Source organism: Miniopterus natalensis, chromosome 8 (genome assembly GCF_054644295.1).
Source record: "Miniopterus natalensis isolate mMinNat1 chromosome 8, mMinNat1.hap1, whole genome shotgun sequence".
Classification (NCBI taxonomy): Eukaryota; Metazoa; Chordata; class Mammalia; order Chiroptera; family Miniopteridae; genus Miniopterus; species Miniopterus natalensis.
Window position 1 is genome coordinate 1,919,833 of NC_142088.1, and position 17,529 is coordinate 1,937,361.

At 57.8% G+C, this 17,529-nt stretch overlaps 1 protein-coding gene across 1 annotated transcript in view; it reads left to right on the plus strand.

Moving 5' to 3' along the window:
* COL6A3 (collagen type VI alpha 3 chain) overlaps positions 1 to 17,529 on the plus strand; it is a 65,893-nt gene that overhangs the window by 18,628 nt on the left and 29,736 nt on the right. Inside the window, exons 5-14 of the mRNA XM_087819490.1 lie at positions 1,785 to 2,369; positions 4,558 to 5,157; positions 6,655 to 7,227; positions 8,547 to 9,143; positions 10,121 to 10,726; positions 12,080 to 12,691; positions 13,801 to 14,400; positions 15,014 to 15,351; positions 15,990 to 16,068; positions 16,808 to 16,953. Coding sequence (XP_087675616.1) covers positions 1,785 to 2,369; positions 4,558 to 5,157; positions 6,655 to 7,227; positions 8,547 to 9,143; positions 10,121 to 10,726; positions 12,080 to 12,691; positions 13,801 to 14,400; positions 15,014 to 15,351; positions 15,990 to 16,068; positions 16,808 to 16,953 — 4,736 coding nt within the window. The remainder of the gene's footprint in view (positions 1 to 1,784; positions 2,370 to 4,557; positions 5,158 to 6,654; positions 7,228 to 8,546; positions 9,144 to 10,120; positions 10,727 to 12,079; positions 12,692 to 13,800; positions 14,401 to 15,013; positions 15,352 to 15,989; positions 16,069 to 16,807; positions 16,954 to 17,529) is intronic.

A 17,529-nucleotide genomic window follows, 5' to 3' on the forward strand; every position in this document is an offset into this window, starting at 1 on the left:
CGGCCCCCGGGCCTGAACCCCCCGCCCGCCAGCTGCCTGGCGCCGGGCTGGCAGCGCAGGGGCTGAGGCAGGTGCAGACCTGGTCCGTTCCAGGAGAATCTCACATTACCTCTCCCCCGTTGCCCTCATTTCAGTTTTCCCAAGCGAACCAGCTGATGGTGTCAACTCCTCATTTACAAACATCATCTTTAATCTTTGTGATTAGTTTGTAAATATTTGACGGATATTCTTGGCTCTCTGGAAGGAGCCGGACAGCGTGCCAGGCCCCGAGACACAGGGCTGGTGCATGAGACCAGTGTGGCCGCTGGCCCGTCGGAGAATGATGGGCAGATAAATGGCAAAAATGCAAAGGAACGCTCACACCAATATTCCCTGAGCGCTAGTTAGATGAGGGGCCTCCAGGGGACTGTCCTGGGGGGAATGGGGCAGAGAGCTTCGGACGCGGAGGCCGGCCTGAGAGGCTGGTGAAGAAGGGAGGCGAGCAGGTGAGGGGCAGAGGCCGGGGAGCCCTAGGTCGCTCCGGGCAGCATGGGGGAGCCTGGCGCCTCCCCGTGGGGCTGGCGCTCAGCTGATCAGCGGCAGATGGGAGAGGCATCCATGGCCTTACTGTGGGCACCGAGTGTGGGGTGAGCACGGACGCGGGGTGACATTCACGTGGGCGGAGAGGAGAGGCCTGGGGTGTCGATGGGGAGACGCAGGTCTCGGGACCAGGCTGCAGGAACTGAGTTTGCACAGCCCGTGAGGAAAGGAATGATCCGGAAAGGAGCCTGGGGGAGCAGTTGGTGATGGGGGGACGAGAGTGGTGGTGCTGGAAGTGGGGTGACTCCAGGCAGGCAGAGGTCCCCTGGGCCCCAAACTGAGTAGGATAGAGACCAAGAGGTCCCACTGCTGTGTCCACGTGGAGTCACTGGAGTCGGGGAGGGAGGGGAGGTTGCGGTGGGTGCAGTGGGAGCCCAGGGTCTCCCCTCAGCGGTGAGACAGCTTTGAGCAGAGCCCAGAGTCTGAAAGAGCCACCCTGGGTGGGAAGCAAAGCCGGCGGGCGGCCCTGCCTGCCTCAGGCGTGTGCGGCCTGGGGTCCCACCGTGGTGCGCAGGCGCCTGGCCGTGTGGCTTTCCCGGGACATTCGCTGCCTGGTGATGTGTGGGGAGGAGACGGGCAGGACGAAGGCTTCGTTGGGAGCGTCTGACGAGGGAAGGGCCAGGGAGCTGAGGCAAGGCCTAAAGATGGAGCGAGGGGGAGAGGTCGGCAAAGGGCCCAGTAATCGGTGTGTTTTTTCTCTGCCTGAAAAATCGAGGCGTGGAGTCAAGAACTAGAGGGAAGCGGGGGTGACGCTCTCTCAGCGTTTGCGCTTGGCTGTGGCTGCTCCGGAGGCCAAGAGCCGGACAGGAAGGGCCCCTGACCGCCCCCCACTGCTCTGTCACCCCGAGCCAGGGCCTCCCTCTGCCAGGAAGCGCGAGCCTTAGGTTTATGGCAGGAGAGAGCGTCCTGACGTTTTTAGTGACAAACAACATGCTAACGAGCCAGGTGGCGGCTGAAACTAAATGTTTCCGGGCAACGATTTTGTAAAAAGTGCCAAGGGGGTGGGGGACAGACGGGGAGCCCGATCCGCCACCCCGTAGGCGAGGACAGGGCTGTCGCTGCTCCGCGTGGGCTGACAGGCTCCCCCGACGACGCGTCAGCCGGAGCGTAGGGGGACGTTCCTGGAAGGGAATGAGCTGCGTCGGCCGGCGGCTGGGTGGGGTTGGTAAGACTGTCCCCTCACCTCCTCCTGTTGCTACCTGCAGTCGTAGAAGTCAACAAGCGGGACATCGCCTTCCTGGTGGACGGCTCGTCGGCGCTGGACCTGTCCCACTTCAACGCCATCCGCGACTTCATCATCAAGGTCATCCAGCGGCTGGAGATCGGCCAGGACCTCATCCAGGTGGCCGTGGCTCAGTACGCAGACACCGTGCGGCCCGAGCTTTACTTCAGCAGCTACCACAGCAAGAAGGAGGTCATCACGGCCTTGCGGAAGATGAAGCCGGCCGGGGGCTCGGCCCTGAACACGGGCTCCGCTCTGGACTTCGTGCGCACCGACCTGTTCACAAGCGCGGCCGGCCACCGGGCCGCGGAGGGCGTCCCCAGGCTCCTGGTGCTGTTCACGGGCGGTAAGTCCCAGGATGACGTCAGCCAGCCGGCCCAGGAGCTCCGGAGGAGCAACATCATGTGTTTCGCCGTCGGGAGCAGGGCCGCCGACCAGGCCGAGCTGGCGGACATGGCCTTCGACACGTCCCTGGTGTTCACCCCGGCCGAGTTCCAGGCCGCCCCCCTGCAGGGCATGCTGCCCAGCTTGCTGGAGCCCCTCAGGACCCTCTCCGGAACCACCGAAGGTACGGGGCCGGGGGCGGGTGGGGGGCGGTGGGTCAGACACACCACAGGGTGGCCTCTGGGCAGGGCCTTTGAGAAACAAAGCAAAAGGCAGTTTTACTTGAGGTCAGTTAGGAGGCAGCTCTTTGTGTGTGTGTATGTTTTGCTAATCCTGACCCAAGGATATTTTTTCCATTGCTTTTCAGAGAGAGTGGAAGGGAGAGAGAGAGAGAAACATCGATGTGAGAGAGACATATCGATTGGTTGCCTCCTGCACGTGCCCTGACCAGGGCTGGGGACCGAACTTGCACCCAAGTACGTGCCCTTGACTGGGAACAGAACCCGCGGCCCTTTGGCGTGTGGGCTGATGCTCTAACCACGGAGATCACCAGCCAGGGCTAGGAGACAGCTCTTACATGGTGGGAGCAAAAAACGAGATTCAGTTCAGGTTTCCGTTCACAGGATTTAGATGTCCTGTGACACAACTGCATGTCTTAAGATGTCACGCAAGGATTGTATGCCTTCCACGGTCATAAAGTAAGAGCCGTATGAGTTGGATTATAAGATCAGGGCCACCTGTCTTTGAAGCTTCCAGCTGAGGGGGTCACTTCTCAGTTCCTGTCTCCTGGGGGGCCCCAGTGTTCTGTTCCTCCTGGTGGCACCTGTCCAGCCTCTCCCTCCCGCCACCACGGTGCAGCCTGGATCTTCCTATCCTGAGCTGACTGTCCGCTTCTGAGTGATCTGGACCTGACCCTCCCTCATCTCTCCTCAAGGGATTTCCTTCAATGCAAAGCCTAGTGAATGGGTGGGTGTGAGGAGAAACACCCAGTGGTTGTTCAAATCCCTGGTTTAATGTGATTATCAGTGGAAAGTTATTCTAGCCGGCTAGGAGCTTATGAACGGAATGAGTATAATTTGCCGAACTTAATGAAGATGAACATCATGGGGACCAGCTTTTCCACCTCATAAGCTTTACCACCGAGAGTGTCCGGTGCATGGCCCATGTTGCATGACCCATGTTGCATGACCCATGCTATGCGTGACCCATGCCACATGACCCATGCTGCGTGTGACCCATGTCATAGGACCTATGTTGCAGGATCCATGTTGCATGGCCCATGTTGCATGACCCATGCTGTGTGTGACCCATGTTGTATGTGGCCCATGCCACATGACCCATGCTGTGTGTGACCCATGTCACATGACCTGTTGCAGGACCCATGTTGCATGACCCATGTGTGACCCATGTCACATGACCTATGTTGCACGACCCATGTTGCATGACCCATGTGACATGGGTGCATCCTTTCTCCTCAGGCTCTCTGTTCTTCTAAGGGCCTCTGTCTGTCTCTCGCCCTCTATTTTCTTAAAAATTCTAATCCACGCTTTCACAGCCAAAGTACAATTTGATAGAACATAGGGTGCAATTAGTTGCTAGTTTTAAATTTTAGTGAGACACCAGGGAAGAGATGGGAAGTAATTTATTCTGAGGGCATATGCTGAATGTGCTGGAAAACACTCTCACTGGAGAGTGACGCTTATGATTCTTCACGTGAACAGCCTCAGCCAAGCATAGCAAGTAGACTCTCCATATTTTAACATGTTTCCGGGAGCCTGGGGTCTCACCTGGAGGAGTTCCCGGGGGCGTCCTGCTGGATTAACATCTGGTAGCCCTGTTAGGAAACGAGGGCGATGGGATGAGATATGGGTGCTCCTAGGAGCCCCTCACGAGAGCAGGCTCATATTGAGATTTAGTCATAAGGGATCCTGTTCCCGGGGGTAACGCTCCAATCTATCTGTGAGGAAATCTCTGGATGGGTAGAGGTGGCCCCAGAGGACCCAGTGTCATGCAGGGGAACCTGGCTGTGGCCGTGGTCGTAGACGCGAGGGAGGCAGAATCCCACGGCGCCTCGCAGAGCTCATTCCCGGGAGGGGTATCCTGGCTCAAGGGTCCTGGTCACTGTTGCTGGGTGGAAACACTGCCTCTGGCGCTGTGTCTCTCTGTGGTCCCCTCGGTCTCACACACTTGGCTGTGGATGTGCCCCACAAACAACAGGGACCAAGGAGGAACACGCGTGGCTTCCGCCATGTTTCACGAGACGTCAGTGCTTCGCCTCACCGATGTCCTGTGTCCTGTGTGTTGACATGTGTGCACCCGTGGCGGGCACACATGAGTGTGTGTGTCTCACTGTTTTCTGTGCTCCACCGCAGTTCACGTAAACCAAAGGGATCTCATATTTCTTTTGGACGGATCGCTCAACGTGGGAAAGAGCAACTTCCCCTATGTGCGGGACTTTGTAATGAGCGTAATTAACAGCCTTGACGTCGGGAGCGACGGCATCCGTGTGGGTTTAGTGCAGTTTAGTGACACTCCGGTCACCGAGTTCTCCCTAAACACGTACCAGACAAAGTCAGACTTGCTCGCCCACCTGCGGCAGCTGCAGCCGCAGGGGGGGTCGGGCCTGAACGTGGGCTCCGCGCTGCGCTATGTCCACGCCAACCTCTTCACCGAAGCTGGCGGCAGCAGGATCCGAGACCGCGTCCCGCAGCTGCTGCTCCTGCTCACGGCCGGCCGGTCCGAGGACTCCTATTTGCAAGCGGCCAATGCGCTGGCCCGCGAGGGCATCCTGACCTTTTGCGTGGGAGCTAACCAGGCCGACAAGGCCGAGCTCGAGCAGATTGCTTTTAACCCGAGCCTGGTGTATCTCATGGACGAGTTCAGCTCCCTGCCAGCGTTGCCGCAGCAGCTCATTCAGCCCCTCACCACATATGTTAGTGGAGGCGTCGAGGAAATTCCCCTCACCCAGCCAGGTAATGCCCCCGCGAGGGGCTCCCTCCCCGCCCCCGCCCGGCGGGCAGGTGGACCAACCCCAACTCCAGAGCGTGGTGAACCGCAGAGTCCGCTGGCCCCCTTTGGTTGAGGCGTTTCGAACGGGGGTCTGAGACGCTGTACCAGCAAGTGTACGTCTTCTGTCTGAAGGGTGCTCGTGAATGAGAGCACGTCCAGCGAATTCAGTTCATGTTCCTTGCATCTTACCCCACCCTTTCCTTAGAGGCTATTTCCTCACTCCCCCAATGCCTGTGAAGATTTTGGGGTGCAAGTCCAGGGGAAGTGAGAGGGTGCAGATAGATAGAGGTGGGTTCCCCGTGACTCATGGGGATACCTTGGGATCACTCAGAAATCACAGTTCTTTTCACGACACCTTTTATGCACAAAATCTGCTGTATCTAGACAATTACGTGTTGCAAACTCAACAAAGGCCGTCGTGTTGACGCGATGTCCAGAGGCGGCCTGGATTGATGTGCTTATTGCAAATTAATTCGGTGCTGAGGTTCGGGTGCACTGGGTCCTCCGGCTGCTGACGCCGCAAGGACCGGGGGCAAGGCTGAGAACCGAAACCCCGTCAAACGAGTTCTAAGATGCGCGTGAACGGAGGACCATGTTCCCGTTCCCGGCGGCAGCCCCGCGTGGGCGCTCGCCTTTCCTTATTGTCTAAATACAGCGGATGGGAAAGCAGAGACGGGGGGCCCGACCCACCGAGCAGCGATGGACACGACCGTGGGTCCTGATCCACAGCCTCCAACTCAATATATGTGTTGGCTCAGTTATCCTCGGGCGGGGAGCCCGTGTCAGCCTCTGTCACTAGATGTAGGTCAGTTTTTCTGTTTTCAATCTTCACATGAGGCTATTTTTCCCATTGCTTTTCAGAGAGAGTGGAAGGGGGAGAGAGAGAGAGACAGAGAGAGAGAGAAACATCAACGTGAGAGAGACCCATCGATGGGTTGCCTCCCCCGTGTTCCCTGACAGGGGCCGGGGGTCGAGCCTCAGCCGAGGTATGGGCCCTTGACTGGAATTGAACCTGGGACCCTTTAGTCCATAGGCCGGCGCTCTAACCACTGAGCCAAACTGGCCAGGGCCACGTAGGCCCGTTTTCAAGCAAGATGACAGCAAAGACCACGTGTTCAGTGGTTCAGTTTATGGTTTGAGAATAAACACTGTCTCTTCCACTAGAGCGGCTCCCGCCCGATGGGAGAGCAGAACCCCCTGGGCCTTTCCTGTCTCCCCCGTTGAGACGCGTGCTGTCCGAGGGGGGCCCGTCTTGTCCGGTCCTCTGCACGTGTGCACTGCTTTGAAACGGGCCTTTCGCCGATAGCGGTGAGGGCTCTGCCCGCCTTGCTGGCACAGTGGCCGTCCCACGAACGGCGGGAACTCCCGCTGCCCGGTGCTGTTGGCTGCCGGGCTGCCGTCAGCTTGGTGCCTGTCATGTTCCTGAGCCTCACGGTGTCCTCGGCTCCTTCTTCTTGCAGAAAGCAAGCGGGACATCCTGTTTCTCTTCGACGGCTCAGCCAACGTCGTGGGCCAGTTCAACGCCGTCCGAGATTTTCTCTACAAGGTGATCGACGAGCTCGACGTGAAGCCGGATGGGACCCGTGTGGCGGTGGCCCAGTACAGCGACAACGTCAGGGTCGAGTCCCATTTTAACCAGCATCAGAACAAGCCCGAGATCCTGAATCTGGTGAAAAGAATGAAGCTCAAGACGGGCAAGACCCTCAACCTGGGGTACGCCCTGGACAGCGTCCTCAGATCCGTTTTCGTGAGGTCCGCCGGGAGCCGGATCGAGGACGGGGTGCCCCAGTTCCTGGTGCTGCTGGTGGCGGGGCGGTCGTCGGACCGCATGAAAGAGCCAGCGGACCTGCTGAAGCAGAGTGGGGTGGTGCCTTTCGCGCTCCAGGCCAAGAACGCAGTCCCTGCCCAGGTGGAGATGGTCGTGCCGTCCCCCGCCTTTATTCTGGTCGCTGAGTCGCTTCCCAAGATCGGAGAGCTTCAGCCGCAGATCGTGAATCTCTTAAAGACGGTGCAAACCGGGGCCCCGACGCCAGGTAAGGGCCGCACAGGCTCTCGGGGCCTCTGCAGCTCAGCTTGCGGGCGGGTGGAGGGCGGCCGGCCCCCGGTCCCCAGGCGGGAGCCCTCCTTGGGTTTCCGGGGAGGGCGGGACATTAACGGGTGGTTTTGCGGGAACAATGAAATAGGACTTTTCTTTCCCTACTTGGACTCTCTCACCGCTCCTTAGGGCAAAACAGGGGACTCAGTGATTCTTTCCAAGGGCATTAGAGTATTTCACAGTGAGGTACCTGATAAGGGTTAGATGTGTCAGTGGGTCACAGCCTTTCAAGAAACATGACTTTTACTACACACGTAATAAAGGCCACAGGACACGGTCACATTGCAGCTAAGCCCATCTCCACCTTCCTATCCCCCCGTCTACTCTCAGCGGTCGTCGCCGTGTCAGAATCCTTCCCCTTAGGGACACAGACACGGTGAAAGAGGCACATTCCCCCCAAAACGCCGCATGGACATGTTTCATCCGCAGTTCATGCCTCTGTCTGTAACCACTTCCCTCTGGCGGATACAAACGCGGCGAGAAGAGCAGTTAATTTCGCGTGTAGCCCTTCTGCTTAAACACGGGGAGCCTGGAGTTTCTACGCCGCCTCTCGGGCCCGCCCTCGGTCGGTTTTGGACTGTAACCCGGGCATCTGGGACACAGCCCTTCCCCATCCATCCGCTGTGACCTGCGCAATTTATTTCAAGCCGCCCGCGTGTGAAGTGGTAACGGCTTTGCAGGCTCGGCCGTGCAGATCTCTCTGGCCCCCAGCGTTTTTCTCGAGCACACCTTTGAAAGCTAAGTGCTCACACCTTGGACAGTTCTAACACGAAAGGGTCATCGGTACAAATTGGTGAGTCTGTTTCCTGCGGCTGCTGTAACGAATGACCACACACGGAGTGGCTTAAAAAAAAAAAAAAAAAAAGAATTTGCTATCTTGCAGGTTTAGTGAGGTCAGAAATGCAAAACCGGTTCCACTGGGCTACAATCTAGGTGTCAGTCAGATGGCGCTCCCCCCGGGGGCTCCGAGGGCCACCCATTTCCTGGCCTTCTCCGGCTCCCAGAGGCCGCCTGCTCTCCCTGCCCGTGGCCCCTCTCTCCAGCCTCGAGGCCAGCGGCATAGCATCTCCTCCCTCCCTGACCTGTCTCCATCGTCATTTCTTCTTCCTCTAAACCTGATCCTTTTTTCTCCCTCTCTTAAGGACGTCCCCAAAGTCGAGTTCTGGGGATGCTGAACCGAACGTGTTTGTGGGGCCATTCTTCGGGCCACCTCCGTTGGTAGGAAATTGTCCCCCTCATGTCCTGTCTTCCTCCCAGCCTCAGGTGAAAAAGACGTGGTGTTTCTGCTCGACGGCTCCGACGGGGTCCGGAGCGGCTTCTCTCTGCTCAAGGATTTTGTCCAGAGAGTGGTGGAGAGCCTGGACGTGGGCCCGGACCGCGTCCGCGTGGCCGTGGTGCAGTACAGTGACCGGACCAGGCCCGAGTTCTACCTGAATTCATACATGGACCAGCAGACCGTGGTCAGCGCTGTCCGCAGCCTGGCCCTGCTGGGGGGGCCCACCCCCAACACTGGGGCCGCCCTGGACTTTGTCCTGCAGAATATGCTGACGAGCTCGGCCGGGAGCAGGGTGGAAAAAGGCGTCCCCCAGCTCCTAGTCGTCCTCACGGCTGACAGGTCCGGGGACGACGTGAGGGGCCCCTCAGTGGTCCTGAAGAGAGGCGGGGCCGTGCCCATCGGCATTGGCATCGGGAACGCCGACATGACAGAAATGCGGACCATCTCCTACATCCCAGACTTTGCCGTGACTGTTCCCACCTTCGGGCAGCTGGGGGACGTCCAACAGGACATCTCCCGGAGGGTGATCCAGCTCAGCAGCCAAGAGCTGAGCAGGTTGCAGCCGGTGTTGAGGCCAGGTAAGGAGGGGACTCCTTGGATCCTCGCTCCTTGAAACATCTGGACGACTTTTTTGTTGTTGTTAATCCCCACCTGAGGGTGTTTTTTCCACTGATTCTTTTTTTAGAGGGAGTGGAAGGGAGGGAGGGGGGGAGAGAGAGAGAGAGAAACATCGATGTGACAGAGACACATGGATTGGTTGCCTCCCACATGGGCCCTGACGGGGGCCAGGGATCGAACCAGCAACCCAGGTATGCGCCCTTGACTAGGAATCGAACCCGTGACCCTTCAGTGCGTGGACTGATGCTCTAACCACTGAGCCACACTGGCCGGGGCCACCTGGGGCTACTCGTTTGGACTGTGGGCTACGACGTGCTCTCAACCTTGTTTCCTCCGCCACATACGCGGTGAACTGGAATTCCACGAAGAATTAGGAGCCGCGGGTGCTCGGTCTCGGTAGCCAGAGTGGCAGAGGCTCGGGGGAGATGCTAAGATTCATGTTCTTGGCCAAACTCAAGCCTACAGAGGGGCATGCGGCTGGCGGGCAGTGTAGACGGCTCTGACGCTGCGGGGGGGCTCCTGCGGGCTTCCCAGGGCAGGCACCTCGCGGGCGGCAGCAGTTGGCTGCGGTCCCAGCTGCCCCGGGAGGTCCGGCCAGGGGCCTCCCGTGAGCAGGGAGGGGTAGGCGCGGCCCTTCACCAAGCTGCAGCACAGCCTTTGAAACACGGGTATTTCCAGGGCCGAGGTGTGCGCACTGCTTTCGAATTTGCTTGCTGCTGAGAGGTCTTACCTGGGGGAAGGCCGCCCGGCCGAGTGGCCGCAGTGTGTCCTACACCCTCCTTCTGTCCCCTCTCCTGGGCCCGGTTACAATAAACTAGGATTAGGGTGCCCTGCCCGTCGGGGGGGGGGGGTTCCACGATGAACCGGGAGGTGTTTTTTTTCATGCCGAGAACCAGGTGCCGGTGGAGGGAAACCCACGGTATCGTCTGACCCGCAGGTGCAGGCGGCAAGCAGGACGTGGTCTTTCTCATCGACGGGTCCCAGCAGGCCGGCCCCGAGTTTCAGCACATCCGCGCCCTCATCGAGCGGCTAGTGGACTCCCTGGACGTGGGCTTCGACGCCACCCGGGTGGCGGTCATCCAGTTCAGCGAGGACCCCCGGGTGGAGTTCCTGCTCAACGCCTACTCCAGCAGGGACGAGGTCCAGAACGCCGTGCGGCGGCTGCGGCCCAAGGGCGGGCGGCAGGCCAACGTGGGCGGCGCCCTGGAGTACGTGTCCAGGAGCATCTTCAAGAGGCCGCTGGGCAGCCGCATCGAGGAGGGCGTCCCTCAGTTTCTGGTCCTCATTTTGTCCGGGAAACCCACGGACGGGGTGGAAGACGCCACGGCAGAGCTCAAGCAGTACGGCGTGGCCCCGCTCGCCGTGGCCAAGAACGTGGACCGGGAGGAGCTGGTGAAGATCTCGCTGAGCCCCGAGTACGTGTTCTCCGTGAGCACCTTCCGCGAGCTGCCCAGCCTGGAGCAGAGGCTGCTGACGCCCATCACGACGCTGACCCACGAGCAGATACAGCAGATGCTGGCCAGCACGCGGCGCCCCCCGCCTGGTGGGTTTCAGGGCGTTGTTGCTGTTGTTCTCTGGGTGTCTGGGATATAAAAAAAAATACCAGGCTCAAAGATCCATGGTCCTCGTGACAAGTTAAGTTAAAATCAAGGCACGCCTGCGATTGAGCGCCTTGGGGCTACTGCTTGTGGCCAGGAGGGAGGTGAGCCACGGGATCGCCCAGAGGGGATTCCGCTGGGACTCGGGCTACCGGTAGGTGAGTCTGTGGACGGCTTAGGAAGTGGGGCTTTGCCCGGATCAGACAGTGTCAAGAAATGGAAGTAATTCTATGATTGGGTGTCTTGCTAAATCTTATGGCTGAAGCTGCAGTTGGTAAAGAAGCGGTGGTCACGCCTGTGAGCCGGGGTAGAGGGCCGTCTGGTCACTTCTGTCTTCTTTTTGTCGGTGCTCACCTGGGGTTACAGCATGACCTCATTTTTGTCCTGAGGCATCGTGGCCGCCACGTGGCTTTCCCTGACATTGATGTTCCCCGAGGCCTGGTTGTGTGGGGGGGGACAGGGTTCCTCTTTCTCAGTGTAAATGGTTCACTTCCACGACTTGCTCAGCTTTTCTGCGTTGTTTCCACTCTCAGTAGTCCAGTGATTGACGAAGCGAAAGGTTGAATTTGTCCAGTGGAAACATCTGAGCAGTTCAATACGTGGCCTCCTGGAATCCGAACAAAAAGGAAGGCAGGACTTTCTGGTTAATTTTATAGTTAAAAAATGGACTCATGTAAAGAAACAGGAGAAGTAATATTGACAATAAAAACTTTGATAAATGCTAGAGATTTGTGAGCGAAAAGAAATACTATGACTCTGGCCCCACGGAGCTGCAGCGGCCCCCTGGGAGACAGTGGGGTTTTCTGGGTGGTGGGGTCAGCCGAGCGGTGGCCGTGGACAAGGAGTGGGCCTTTGACCTCCGCTGTCCCTCTCTTCTTGTACAATGAAGATGTTAGGCTGGACCATCTCAGCCCCTTCCGGTGGTAACAGCTCATGATTCTGTAGGTTATGGTTTCCAGGATTCGTTTCTAACAATCACTTTTATTTAAAAAAATTAGTTGTAACCCAGACCGCAAAGACTAAATTAAAACTGAGTAAACTCAGAAAGTTTTGGAGAACTTAAAATATTTCGAGAAGTGGATACAGTTCTGGTGAAAAGCACCCAATTTTAATGATTAATTTTTAAAAGCCCAGGAGCCAAACACAGGTGACTCGGGTGATAGATTTAATGGTAATACCAAGGTGGGATGCCGTGCAAAGTTCAGAATAAAATACAAAGTTCAGAAACAGAGCAGAAACCAAGAGAGATGCGTGCCGGTCACGCACTGAGCCTCCACCTGTTTTCCTTTTGTCCGCAGTTGAGAGTGACTCCGCCGACATCGTCTTCCTCATCGACAGCTCCGAGGGCATGAGGTCCGAGGGCATCCCCCACATTCGCGACTTCATCATCAAGATCGTCCGCAGGCTCAACATCGGCCCCAATAAGGTGAGGGTCGGGGTCGTGCAGTTCAGCAACGAGGTCTTCCCGGAGTTCTACCTGAAGACCTACAAGTCCCAGGCCGCCGTGCTCGACGCCCTCCGCCGCCTGCGGTTCAAGGGCGGGTCTCCGCTCAACACCGGCAAAGCTCTGGAGTTTGTGGCCAAAAACCTCTTTGTCAAGTCCGCCGGGAGCCGGATTGAAGACGGGGTGCCCCAGCACCTGGTGCTGTTTCTGGGTGAAAAGTCCGAGGATGACGTCTCCAGGTTTTCTGAGGTGATACGCAACTCAGGGATCGCAAGTTTAGGGATTGGAGACCGAAAATCTGACAGAAAGGAGATGCAGACCATCACCAACAACCCCAGGCTGGTCTTCACCTTGCGTGAGTTCAGAGACCTCCCCAACATAGAAGACAGGGTCATGAACTCTTTCGGACCCTCGGGGGTCACTCCTGCACCTCCGGGCGTGGACACGCCTTCTCCTCCACGGACAGGTACGAGCTGTGGGACCCGTGACGAGGGAGTGGGACATCAATATTTTTCAAATGGGAAATGTAATTAGCATTCATTTGAATAATTTTCATCTCATAGAGTTGTTGCTGCAGGTAATATTAGAAATTAAATATTGGAATAATAATTAGTTGATGCTGTAGAAGGAAACATCTCAGCGTACAGCCACCGATTTTCCTGTGAGCTTCAGTGAGGCTAATGGAGCCCCACGGAAAGGTCCTAGGACGGTGCCTCGAGGGGTAACTGCAGGCTCGTTGGCTCTCAGAATAGCGCGGGGTCATCGAAGTTGGCCAACCCATGACCCTCTCTCCTCTGTTCTTGACCGCTTGGTATAATTAGGAAATTGCCCCGAGTGCCACTGACTTTCAGCAGGCCCCAGAGCTCTCAGCAGGCTGGCAGGCCGCCCTCCAGGGACGTGTGGGGTCTGCGTCCCATTCCCCAGCCTGTTTCTGCGGTCTTTCCTTGATCTGCCTCTAGCACCTGTCCCCCAACTCCTGCCAGACGCCATCCTTTATTTTTGACCAGAGGAAAGTGATCGGTGGTGTGTCCCGAAGCACCTGAGGTCACGGACCAGACTCCGCAGCAGAGTACCACTCGGGGTGGGGTAACCCCGACGAGTTTCACGGAGTTCTCATCTGTCCTCACTGGTTTTTTCAAATCCTCACTCGAGGATATTTTTCCCATTGCTTTTCAGAGAGTGGCCAAGACAGAGAGAGAGAGAGAGAGAGAGACATTGATTGGTCGTCTCCCGCACGTGCCTGGGGGTTGAGCCTGCAACCGAGGTATGTGCCCTTGGCCGGAATCAAACCTGGGACCCTTCGGGCTGCTGGCCGACGCTTTAACCACTGAGCCACACCGGCCAGGGCTGCCTTCTCTTTTTGGTTCAGTGATTTGTCATTTATCTTCTTGCGTTCAGCATCATGCGCTGAGGGCTGTGAATTCGGAGCCCGTGGAGGGGCGGGGTGGAGCCGAGGTGTCCCTGTGAAGAAGCTGCAGGACTGTCTGATGTCTGTTACTTCGATGTACAGTTTGCATGTTCACGTGTGGCTGTGGAGACCCACGCTCTCTTCCTTTTCCCGTCGGCTCCTCTTAGATAAGAAGAAGGCAGACATCGTGTTCCTGTTGGATGGCTCCATCAACTTCCAGAGGAGCAGCTTCCAGGAGGTGCTGCACTTCGTGTCCGAGATCGTGGACACGGTTTACGGACAGGGCGACTCCATCCAGGTGGGGCTGGTGCAGTACAATTCCGACCCCACCGACGAGTTCTTCCTGAAGGAGTTGTCCACCAAGCAGCAGATCATCGACGCCATCAACAAGGTGGTCTACAAAGGGGGGAGGCATGCCAACACCAGGGTGGGCATCGAGCACCTGCGGCTGAGCCACTTCGTGCCGGAGGCGGGCAGCCGCCTGGACCAGCGGGTCCCTCAGATCGCCTTTGTGATCACGGGCGGGAAGTCCACGGAGGACGCTCAGGAGGCGAGCCTGGCGCTCACCCAGAGGGGCGTCAAGGTGTTCGCCGTGGGCCTGGGCCCCGTGGACTCCGTGGAGGTCGGGAAGATCGCGTCCAACAGCGCCACCGCCTTCCGGGTGGGCAACATCCAGGAGCTGTCCGAGCTGAAGGAGCAGGTGTTGGAGACTCTGGACGACGCCATGCACGAGACCTTGTGTCCAGGGGTGACTGACGTTTCCAAAGGTAATCCCCTTCCCGGGCACGTTTTCCACCCTGTCTCCTCCATGTGCATGAGTGACTTAGTTACCTGGGTCCCCAGCGCTGGCCTGTGGCCTCAAGTCGTGGTCACTGCAGGCGTTTCCTCATAGCCATGTGGGCTGGGTCCAGGGGGTCGCCTAGTACCGGATGTTCCTCCGGGGTAAGAGTGGAAGCCTGCCTTTCATGCCCTTATAAGGTTTATTTTTTCTCCCTACTCTTTAATCCCCCAAATGATTCAGACTTATCAGTCCCTGTTTCTGTTTGTAGTTGCATTAGATCAATTATGTGAGATCAGGGTATTTGAACTCTCAAGTGCCCGGGCTTGGGAGGCATCTAGACAGCAGCTGTGTGTCACTCCAAATTATTAATATCATGAAAAGAGCAAGTGTATGAAAATGGCCCATGGTTTTGGTCCCTAACAGTCAGCACCCGTGTCCCCTGTGAGAGAGAAAGATCTCATTGCTTTTCAAAGCTCATCCACAGGAGATCTCTTTTCCCCCCCGAGCGTGACATCCGGGCCCACGTCCTGGGGCTGCGCCTGCACCTTGGACTCTCCGCGGCCCTTCTCAGAGCTCATCGCCTGCTTTTCCCCTTACAGCCTGCAATCTGGACGTGATCCTCGGGTTTGATGGCCCCAGAGATCAGAATGTCTTCGTGACTCAGAAGGGCCTCGAGTCCAAGGTGGACACCATCCTGAACAGAATCAGCCAGATGCAAAGGCTCAGCTGCAGCGGTGGCCAGATGCCCACAGTGCGGGTCTCCGTGGTGGGCAACACGCCCCAGGGCCCCGTGGAGGCCTTCGACTTCGCCGAGTACCAGCCGGAGCTGTTTGAGAAGTTCAGGAACATGCGGGGCCAGCAGCCCTACGTGCTCACTGCGGACACGCTGCGGGCCTACGGGACCAAGTTCAGGCAGGCCTCGCCCGACAGCGTGAAGGTGCGCGGGGCCCCGCTCGGCGTCCCGCACCGTTTCGGGATTTGCCTGCTCCAGAGGAATAGCTTGGAGCTCTCTAAACACTGTTCATGTCCGACGGGTTGCTGTGCCTGGGTGTGACAGCCCTTTTCTCAACCCGTCGCAATATTCCAAAATGCAGCATCTCCCGTGTTTTACTAGTTTTATTTAAGGCCTGAAAAAAATCCTCGCAATCAGAAATTAAGCTTGAATGAGTTAAAATGAGAGCGATTCATATTTATAGTCCCACCTATTAAATAGTTCCATTCTCTGTACATATTTCTCTCTCTGTGTACATACATATGTGTTTATTATGTGCACAGACGCGCACCTACACACACGATTTCCAGAAACGGCCTCACGTAACCAGGGGAGTGAGATGAACGCTTTTTATTTTGATCCCTGCTTGTGTTTTTGAGTGAGTCCAGCCCTACAGCACACCCATTCCCTTCCCAGCTGATTAATTGCACAACAACAGAGCTGTGAACATGGGGTGGTTGTGTCTCGACTTTGGCCCTCGGTTTTTCTCAACCGTAAGAGGAGGGGTTCGAACTGGCTAAGCCCGGTTACCTGGAGGTTTCTTCTTAATTTTGGCTGGAGTTTGACTCACCTTTCATTTCCAGGTGGTCATTCATTTCACCGACGGGGCGGACGGAGATCTGGCTGATTTACAAAAGGCGTCGGAAGAGCTCCGGCAGGAAGGTAGGTTCCCGGGCTTTCTGAGAGGGAGGTGGAGACGCGGGGGAGGCAGGCGCCCTGACCTGCCGGGGACACAGGGATTCATGGATCGATTATGGAGTCCTCGGGGCACACTGCCCCCTGGGCATCTTGGCTCTCTGTCGCCCGCCTGGGGCTATGGGAAGGGGCCACCAAGGATGCTATACACAGCACAGACCAGGTCCCGGCACGGGCCCCCCAGGCTCTCGGACCCATTCAGGTGGCGCGACATCCCGAGAGCATGGTGCTTTTGCAAACGAACACGAAGATTTGGTTCATTTAGACACATCCCAGAAACTAGCAATTAAGTTTGTAGCCAAGAGTAGTGCTGCGTTTTCAGCTTGCGGTTATCACGGCTCAGCAGGACTACGGCATGAAGTAACGTGTGCTTTAACGTGAAGTAACGGCATACTTCCCAAACTCAAGGCGGCTGGACCGGCCCCGCTGCCGGCTCCCAGAGGGAGCGTGTGTCTGTCCGCGGCTTTGGAACTTGGCAGCTCTGATACCAAACCGTGGGTGCTCGCGCCTGTGTTCATAGGAACCACTTAGTTACCGACGTACCTGAGACCACTGTTCCGAGCTCTTCGGAGTGGCCGACGCGCTTGATTAGACAGGTTTTCAGTTAAAGGCCAAATTATATACTGATGTTTACATTAAAAAGAAAGGAGAAAGCTGCCATGGCTCTGCGAGCCCCCGAGCCCTGGGAACCCGCCTGTCCCCGCAGGTGTCCGCGCCCTCCTCCTGGTGGGCCTCGAGCGCGTGGCCGGCCTGGAGCAGCTGATGCAGCTGGAGTTCGGCCGAGGCTTCATGTACAACCGGCCCCTGCGGCTCAACCTGCTGGACCTGGACTACGAGCTGGCGGAGCAGCTGGTGAGGCTCCCGGCTCCGCACCCCCGTTCCGATGCCACGGCTCCCGGCCTCTCGAGAGGATAGTCTGTTATCCCAGGCCGCGGGGAGGGGCTCCGGGCGGGCGAGTTAACCCACTAAATACCCATGGGTGGGACCTGCCCTGTGGCCGTAACGCGTGTGAGCCCTGGAATCGGAGACACCCGAGAGCAAGAGAGGCAGCGAGCCGGACGGTGGGTCCCCGGGCGAGCGCTGAGGTCGCCCGCTCCTAGGTGGACGCAGGGTCCCCGCCTCGGGAAGCTGCAGGATGGAAACAAGAACACGCGGGAAAGAGACCACGTCTGGGCGGGGAAGGGCTTCAATGTCTTCTCCCCGAGTTTCCTGTGGGGACAATGAAGGCGTCCTCGGGGCTCCCTCGCCCTCAGGAGTTCGCCTTCCCTGGCTGGAGGCTTGGGAGTGCGGGTGGGGCCCGGGGGGATGTGGGCCGAGTGGTCAGCCCTGAGGTCCTTGGGTGGTGACAGCACCAGGCTGCCCCCGAGGCCTCCTCCAGCCGGTGCCCCAGTCCCTGACCCTGACCCTGACCCTGACCCTGGTCCTGAG